General features: G+C 41.6%; 1 protein-coding gene and 1 long non-coding RNA gene across 5 annotated transcripts in view; one reads left to right on the forward strand and one right to left on the reverse strand.

Moving 5' to 3' along the window:
* The first annotated feature begins 968 nt into the window (after positions 1 to 968).
* On the forward strand, positions 969 to 8,410 carry LOC308459164. Of its 4 annotated transcripts, none has more exons than XR_013977828.1 (4): positions 1,181 to 1,231; positions 4,184 to 4,304; positions 4,965 to 5,064; positions 7,698 to 8,410. It is a non-coding gene; the product is annotated as an uncharacterized lncRNA (long non-coding RNA). The 4 variants fall into 4 exon arrangements; XR_013977830.1 differs by lacking the exon at positions 1,181 to 1,231 and adding an exon at positions 2,394 to 2,440; XR_013977827.1 differs by lacking the exon at positions 4,184 to 4,304 and having other exon boundaries at positions 969 to 1,231.
* Positions 8,411 to 8,933: 523 nt separating this feature from the next.
* The window catches only part of PAXIP1 (PAX interacting protein 1), a 29,660-nt gene continuing 29,268 nt past the window's right edge, over positions 8,934 to 9,325 (reverse strand). The window contains exon 21 of the mRNA XM_080974011.1: positions 8,934 to 9,324. Within this exon, the coding sequence (XP_080830137.1) occupies positions 9,313 to 9,324 (12 nt within the window). The 3' untranslated portion in view covers positions 8,934 to 9,312. The remainder of the gene's footprint in view (position 9,325) is intronic.

Below are 9,325 nucleotides of genomic sequence, written 5' to 3' on the forward strand. Positions count from 1 at the left end.
AAAGAGAAAGTGGACAAAATGGTAAATTGATATTAACCTAGTGGGCAGCATACAGTCAGTGGCTGACTTGGATACCATGGCACGCTGTGTGAGGCATCCTGTGTGAAGCCAAAATGTGGTGCCCTCCCCAGCCCTCATGCTGCTTTTCCAAGTTAGTTAACTAGTTAGCTAGCTAGTTAGTATACTGCCCTATACCCACAAATCTTGAGGTGATTATAACACAAAATACATAAAAAATAAAAACAAAAATAACCCAATCAACCCCCTTCCCCCAACACACTTCAAAAGGGCGGATAAGGAGGTACCCAGCTTTGGTAAGGAGGTGTGAGGCCCTGGCAGCGTCCTAGAGCCCTCCTTCCTCCTTCCCAAAGCTGGAAAAGTGCTAACGAGGGCTGGATCTACACTCAACCTTTTATCAGAACGATATTAAAAATACCATTCCAAAACATCAAGACAGAAAAAGTCCCATTCCACAAAGTCTACCTGGTTTTTGGAAGGGGGGGTTTGCTGCTCTGCAGCGCCCTCTGGCACCACATTTTAGTAACACATTATCAACATTAAAAATGAACGTCACATGGCTATATGGTTATCAGAACCATTCCTGATCTCTCTTTTTTAGAGTTAAAAAACGTGAGTGTAGATCCTCCCTAGGTTTTGGGAAGGAAGCGGGAGGACTTTAGGACCCTGTCAGGCCCTCATGCCTCGTTCCCCAAGCCTGGTGTCTCACTTACCGGGCTTTAAGGCGGTGCACTCTCGGCTCAGCCCCCCAGTGCGTGCACCCTGATCACACACCCCTAAATCCTAGATCAGATGCAAAAGTGCAAGGAGAGCTCCTTCACCCCTTGGTGGGAGGTCATCAGTGACTAGCTTAGAAAGGGTGGTGTACAGAGCCCCCGGTCGTCTCACGGACTATTGACGCGTACACCACTAATCCGCAGCCACCAACCAGGTCCTCCCCGGTAAATCACTTAGTCTCAATCAGGTTCTTAAGTTAACAAAGAAGAGTGTAGTTTATTACAGACACAAATAAACTTTAACTGCATTCAAAACGTTGTTACTCTTTACCTCCTTAGTCTTATTTTTATCCTGTCTCTAACTCTTCTACCTCCCCTTACACAAGAACCAACTGCACCAACTGTCTCTAATTCCAACTGCATTTCCAACTGCCTTTCCCAACCAACCCACTAAAACCAACTAACTCAAACCTCTGGCTAAGCCCTTTTATAAACAGGTAGGCTCCGCCTCCGGCTTTCCTATTGGTCTACATTTTAACCCTTTCTCTCCCCCCTGTACAGACATTTTCTAAATGAGCAGGCAAACGCCACAGATGGCTATGCATACCCTGATACATGACCTTTTGGCAAGTGGAATGGTGCTTTATATTTCCCTATTTGCAGGAGGCGACCTCATCTGGGGAGGAGGGTGCCTTTGAAAAACAGTGAAAGGATCGTCCTGGCTTCACACAGACTTTAATTTGGAAATATCCTAGGAATAATTATATTTCTAAGATATTGAGTTGTCTTTCAATATAAACTCCCACCCCCACCCCCCAAATATTTGGATGGCAAATATCTGAAGAGAAAGGTGGATATAGTTTGGGGTCTCTCTTTTAAGTTGGCAAACAAGTTAAACTTGGCCAGTTTTTATTATTATTAATGGAATCAAATCCCTCCCTGTCATATGAATGGTTTTAAGAAGTAGGGCATGGGGGTGTGTTTGTTTTACCAATGTCCTCTGTCTTGATCTCTTGGGAAGCAGCCAGCTTAAGCCACTAGCGCTGCACAAAGCTGTTGACGGAATGACAAAAATATGGAATGACAAGAGGAATTTTAATATGAAGACTCTCTAAGAAATCTGGCTTTAAGGTTGCGGTGGTTTTACTGGTGTGAGCCTGACAAAACTGTCAATGTTAATGCAGGACCACAGAAGAAACAGGAAAATAGTAAAACCACAGGAAGACTGCATCTGGCACAGCAATTATAACACAAAAGGACTTTGATATTTTTAAACAGCCCTAGCAATGAAGAACATTTGAAAAACAGTGATGCATCAGCCATTCTTAAAACAAGGAGGTGTTTGAGATGTGATATTAATAATCATTGTACCTCTTTTTTGGTACATTTCATATTTGTGTCAGGGAATAAACAAACTACACCTGGAACCAAAAAATAAATAAATTGCAAACTTTTGAAATGTGACAAAATTTCAAATTTTGTCAAATTCTGAATTTCACAGTGGCCAACCAGATACCTGTTGGAAACTGTTAAATTTGAAATATGAGTAAGCAGAAATTAAGTGCTATTTCAATATGCTTTAATCATTTTTGTTCTTATCCTAAAACTTTCTCAAGTTTTATGGCCACAACTAATATATAGTTATTGTATTGCACTAGAAATTTGAACATGATATTTTACCTCAAAAACAACATTGCATGTTGTTGGTAAGTCGCTAGACACTATTGAATGCTAGCTTTCAGTATCATCAGCGACTGAACAAGACTGTGTTCAGTCTCTCAAATATTGTCAATACAGAAAGTAGTATGATGCAACAATGATGACATTGTAGTAAATGCTGGATATTATTTCATATCTTTGATACTTGACATGCTATGATGTCCAGTACTTATTACTGTGTGATGGATGACACCACAATATTTACCCTGCTTATGCAAACTATCAAAAACCAAAGCAAAATACCTATGAATATCAGATATCAAATAAAATCAGAGTTCATTAAATGTTATTTAAAAGGTGTAAAATATTTACCCTTTAATTGTATATGAAATTATGCACCATTTCTCTATAACAAAAAGTACATTGTTTGCTATTGTACAGTGCCATTTCTAATGCCAAAATCAAATATTAATCAAATATTAATATAAAACAGTGAAGTTAGGAAATATTCAAACTAGAGACTCAGCTATACAGCTGCAAATAAAACGTTTTGAAAGTGTCGTAAAGTTCAATATACAATTGTGATACTAGATGGTGACTTGGAGCTATAGCAAATTCAATGCATTTTTCAAAGTGATTTGGGGAAAAAAACATTTTCACAACAAGAGAAAGTTTTAAACGTGTGTAGATTCCACCTGTTGTTGTTGTTTAGTCATTTAGTCGTGTCCGACTCTTCGTGACCCCATGGACCAGAGCACGCCAGGCACTCCTGTCTTCCACTGCCTCCCGCAGTTTGGTCAGACTCATGTTGATAGCTTCGAGAACTCTGTCCAACCATCTCGTCCTCTGTCGTCCCGTGTAGATTCCACCTAGGTTGATGAATACAGTATATCAAACTTCAAATAATTGGGAGTTATTCAATAGCCCAACACAAGATGGCGGCAAAGGACAAATTTGTGTGTTTTTTGTTACTCATTGCAAGTAGGCAGGTTTTATTTTGATTTAATGTTTAAATTTGTTGGGAGCCGCCCGAAGTGGCTGGGACAATCCAGTCAGATGAGCATAATGTCGTCGTCATCATGATAATCATCATCAACAACAAATTCATTCCCACCTGGGACCAAAATAGATGGCTGCTCCTGTGATCCTGAGGCAAGAGAGAGATGGAGATGGATGCACATTCTGCCCACTGTTTCACACTTTCCTCTATCATGGGCAAGTTTCATGGAATCATAGTTAGAAGGAGACCCTGAGAACCATCTGTCTAACTCCCTGCAATGCAGGAGTAAGACATGCAGCTGTCCCCTATGGGGATTGAACCTGTGAACCTGGCGTTATCAGCTCCACACTTTAACCGAGCTACCCAGTGGTTTCTGCAATAGCTTGAAGACCTTTTCGTCAATTCCACCTGCCAATAAGACAACTTTGCCCCTCAGATTTGGCCTTTGCAGCAGTCATTCAGGTATTCATCTCTTCCTAGACTACTTGGGACCTGCAGAAAATAGTCCCTCAACCCGTACCATTTGGTTCCGATTAAAATGTTAGTAGCCCGCCACCCCCTGGCAGGTCCTGCATTTCATCTGGTTCTCTAGAAAGCTCACATTGCTCCCCCCTCCCTTCCCTCTGCAGCATTGCTCAGCATGCAAACTAGGCTCAGTTCTCACTGAGCTGTTTTGGGGTCCCCTCTTGGAGTCCCCGCTCCTCTAAAGACTACTTTGTCCTTCTGCAAACCTTGGTGTCTTCAAGTCTGCTGAAACCTCTCTCTTACATGTGTCTGTTGCTCTTCTTAGCTGCATAAGGAAGGGCACGTGGAGAAACTGGAATTACAATATAGAGGAGAACTGGCATTCTGAGTGGGGAAGACTGAGCATTTGTTGCTTTTCCTTGAACTGCTCACTCTCCTGCTGAAAGGTAATAGTTGCACCAGCATACCTGGCGTGGTGCTGATTGAAATCCCTTGAGAGCAGTATTAAGGGCATAGTCTCTGTCTCCTGTATTTTTTTGTCCTTTGTGAACTGTTTTGCATGTCACCGTTAAGCCACTTCAGGTGGTGGAGGCTGGTGCTGATTTTATGTGCCCATCAACTCTGTTAGGCTACTTTGTTCTGAATTGAAGCCATCTTAACTGCCACAACTCGAAAGACTGTTCATATTTCTGTTGCTTTTTTCTATGTAATATTTTATGTATTCTGAGTCAGACCATTTGTACATCTAGCTCTGTAATGGCTGTGCCAGAGATTGGGAACGTTTGGCCCGTCAAATATTGGGCCAAAACTCACCTAGCACCTGACCACTGGCCATACTGGCCTGGAATGGTGAGCATTAGAAGTCCAGTTGTATCAGAAAGACCATTGCTCCAAAACTAAAGGGTCTCAGACAGCAGCCATTCTTTCCCTACCTGGAGAAGTTGGGAACTGAAGCCGAGACCTATATGCAAAGGATGAGCTCTACCACTGAACGAGAGAGCCTAAATCCACTTGTAATTTCTTGAATATCACACTTCTACCTACATCAATTAATTTAAGTGGATTTCATGAGCAACTAATTGTGCATTTTAAATCTATATTCATAGGAAAACCTGGCTGCAAGGGCAAAGTTAGCCTCCCTGAAGCATTTTGTGAGCAGGCTCTGGGCAAAACAGCGTGCAAATTATTATGGTGGCCATGTATCAGGTAAGTAATTTTATATGTAATCTGCTCTTTAAAAAGGAAAATATGTTTCATGGGTTTTGTGCTCAAGATCTACTAGATGCAAAACCAAGGATAGTTAAAATGAAGTACCGGTACTTCTACATGGAGCACATAGTCAAAATATGGAACTCAACTCTCCCAGGAGGCAGTGATGGCCACCAACTTAATAAATAATAGAATTGGAAGGGACCACAAGGATCGTCTAGCCCAACCCTCTGCTATGCAGGAATCTTTCACTCAACATGGGGCTTGAACCCACAGCCCTGAGATTAAGGACTTCACAGCTTTAAAAGATTAGACAAATTCATAGCTATTGGTGGTTACTAGCCCCAATGACTCTGCTCTACCTCCAACAGCTCGAGGCAGTAAATCTTCCCAATACCAACTGCTGAAAGCCAAGGGAAGGGAGAATGTTCTTGAGCTCAGGCCGTGTTTGTGGGTTTCCTACAGGCATCTGGTGGCCACTGTGACAACAGGATGCTGGACTAGATGGGCTATTGGCCTGATCCAGCAGGCTCTTCTGATAAGGAACCTTTATTTGTGCAAGCAAAGCAATTGGCAATACATTATTAGTTCTCCATTATGTTAATTTGGTCATTCAACTGTGGTTCACATTTTCTCATTAGCAACCCATAAAAGCATTAGCAGACTCAATACTGCAACTGAGATGAATGTTGGTTTACTGGTGTACAATGTGTTAACAGATAGCTTCCTCAAGATTCATATGAAGATCTAAAGATCTAAGGCAGCCTGATGTAATATATCACAAGTCCTGGGAGAGGGCAGTGTCTGCCCCTCTGGGATCTTCCCTAGATTCCTTATGGCACTAGATTCCTTATGGCAGTTCCTTATGGCACTGGGCTTCAGCTGAAAAAAGGGGACAGTGCATGATGACGGGGGTTTCTTATTTCCACTTTCAGAGGAAAAGACGAAGGCAAGTGAAAGTTGATGAGCTGATGCTGAAGGTGCCAGTACATGGGTACGCAAACTAAGGCCCAGGGGCCGGATACGGCCCAATCGCCTTCTCAATCTGGCCTGTGACAGTCCTGGAATCAGTGTGTTTTTACATGAGTAGAATGTGTGCTTTATTTAAAATGCATCTTTGGGTTATTTGTGGGGCATAGGAATTCGTTCATTTTTTTCCTTCAAAATATAGTCTGGCCCCCCACAAGGTCTGAGGGACAGTGGACCGGCCCCCTGCTGAAAAAGCTGACCCCTGTGCTAGTACAAGGAGTAACTGTATTTGTTGAGAACAGTCTGTATCAAGTGCTACCTTTGTAGCATAGCTGTTACGTCCTGCATGGAATGCTGCCCTGGTAACGTTGAGAACGGAACAAGAGTTGTGTGTCAAGACCCCGTAGCCACCCCCTCATTGGGAAATAACACACACAAGGACACGGATATTAGGTTTATGTTATTGGGCAAATTTGGCCACAACTTTATTGATTACAGAATGTGAGCGGTATTGGCTTAGGCATTGAATGGACCCGACTATATCGGACTCCTGCCCGATGCGCAGGAAGTCTGGTAAGGGTAAACCACCGGAAGGGGGAGCCCAATGCATACCAACTCGAGCTCCCCCTGGTGTTCCTGTCGGGGTCGTGTCATGGCCCTAGCCCCCGACCTGGGCTTTGGACAAGATCAACACCCCTGGATTCCTTTAATGGAATACCCTTAAGCTTGGAGGGGTAGATGATGGCCACACCTCCCCTCCCCCATCACAAGGTCAAACAATGCCTAACCGCAACCCCAACAAAGTTGTGATGATTGCTACGAGGTAGGCGAAAACCACATGGCCAGTGCCAGTTTGCCAAGTGGAAAAATTCCTACCAGGCCCCTCAACGGTGACCAACCGAGGTCCATAGCAAGGCCAGTGCCTAAACCTGCAAAATAGGGAGGGCGGGTGATTGAGGAAGTGAACCAAAGAGGAAGTCTTCCGGCTTGTGCCTCTGATTTAAACGGTCCCGGCCACGCCCCCCCCCCAGTGGGGAGTGGGTAGCCATGCGGTCCTAACCCTCCCCACTGGGAAGTGGAGCAGATTTGTTGAAAGTGTAGACTGGAAGCTCCATGAATGCTGTGGTGCTTTCGGTTTTTGCCCATTACAACCTTTAAAAATCTCCTCGTACTGTAGCATGAGAAAGGTGGCACAGGGCCATGTGGATTAGATTAAAGATGGGGAAGAGATAAAGGCTCTTAGGTTCTCAGTAGCCCTTACTGAATTGTGACAAAATAAGTCCAGTGCATTGGCAGGTGCCCAAGGGGGGGGGCCTCCCCTAGAAACAGAGGTTGCAGCAACATGTTTAGGAATTCCAAGTGGTGGACGTTTTGACTACCTGCTTCCCCACCCCGATTCCTGAAATTTAAAGGCCTGAGTTCTGTATACATTTCACCTACCTGATGGCCATTTTACAGTGAACATTTTACTAATTCTTAAACCGAGTGAGAAAGGTGGGTTCCTACCAGATATTTAGCACTGAACAGGTTCACATGCTTTTTGAATCTGAAAAATGACATGGTTTTATGCCGTGTTCCAAAACTCTTTTATAAGAATAAACATACATAAAATATTCAGTGTAGCAATTATACAGAACATAAATGTGGCAAATGTTTTACAGGCAAGAAATATGACACACAGGTGCTGCAGAAGAGGCAACCATCACTGAAAGCCACATGGAAAGCATGTTCATTTTAAGGACAGCAGGTATTTCCATATGCTTTTCCTATAAATCATTTCCAATGCCTTGATGGTGGACCTGCTGTATTTTCTGTTCTGGCTGTGCTACTTTCCAGTGTGAGCACACAAGTACAAACACCTTCAAAAGTTATGGTGCCAATGACGTCTAAAAAAGGTACATTGATCTAGTTGCCAAGTTTCAGCAGTGAAGAGGTTTCTTTAAAAGGCAGTTACGAACAAAGAGATGTTGGCTAAAGTATGTACTTGCTAAACCTTGCAAAAATGTACTGTGTGAGAAAAGATCAACTAACTTCCGCTAACATTTAGTGCAGTGTCTTCAAAGTGCATTGCAAGTCTGTCAGTAGTGTTCTGTGTCCCACCTGCCATGTTTAAACATTAAACCATCAGAATTTATACCTGCAGCTGCTCCACATAAATCATGTGTTCTTTTTTTGTCACATATGGCCCTTCATTTTCAGAAACACAAATGCACAAAACATGGCATGCTGTCAGGTGAGACAAATGCTAATTATTTCAACGTATATAAAAGAATTCTGTAGTAACTGCCAAACCCAAATTATTGAAATCCTCAAAATCACTGAATGGAGATTTATTATTGGATCCATAGATAATCCATGGAAGGAATTGTACTTTTTAAAAGAATCTTTGGGAACTGGCTGCACCTTACCAGACATTGTTCTTGCTGAAACAGTAGTTTGATACTAGTTTTTAAATAACATATACTCAATTTATAATTAGTTCCATTATGTACAATATAATTTTGCAAATGTAATTCACCTTCAGTGAGTTTAGTTCTGTGAATTCATTTCTTGCATATTTATTTCATTAAAAATTATTTCAAGAAAAATTATAACAGCGGATATGAATGAGTTCAACCTAACTTCAGTAGAAATACACAAAACATTAACAATAAATTCTGCTTAAAATACTTGGTTTTTAATATTAAAACATACCTTGTAAAATAAAGGGAAGATTATCTTACAGCATTTGAAAGAATGATTTAGAGTAATTTACTCTTACCATAGTGCCATAATTGCACAATATTTAAAAGAAGAGGAAAGGAGCCACTACGAAATCTTAAAGAAACATCATTTAAAAGTATATTTATACAAAAACCAGGATATTAGTAATATAAAAGAAACAGAGCTTAATAAAATAAAATACAAAATACTTTATTTCCATAATTTACATACCACAAGCCCTTTCTCTTTACATTCCAATTTTGTGTGGTTAAGTACCAACAGTTGTGACAACTAAAAAAAATTAGGAAAACTAATTTGTGATATAAAAAGTAACCTCTCTCTAATATAATACAAAGAACATAGTTAATTATGTTTTAATAATAAAATGCTGCACATCTTAAACAGATGCAATTAACGTTTGCTCTCCTGCCTCAAACTGCTCATTGGCCTTCAGCAAAACAAGGGAGGAAGGGGACAAGAACTCCAGAAGTGCCAACTGATCCACAGGCTGAAAAAGCTGGAAGGAAGGAAGGATTCAAGGAGTCTACAGCAATAAGGCATTTTCACTTCCAGTCAAGTGAATTTA

The sequence above is a fragment of the Podarcis pityusensis genome, assembly GCF_964106645.2.
Source record: "Podarcis pityusensis genome assembly, chromosome: 12".
NCBI lineage: Eukaryota > Metazoa > Chordata > Lepidosauria > Squamata > Lacertidae > Podarcis > Podarcis pityusensis.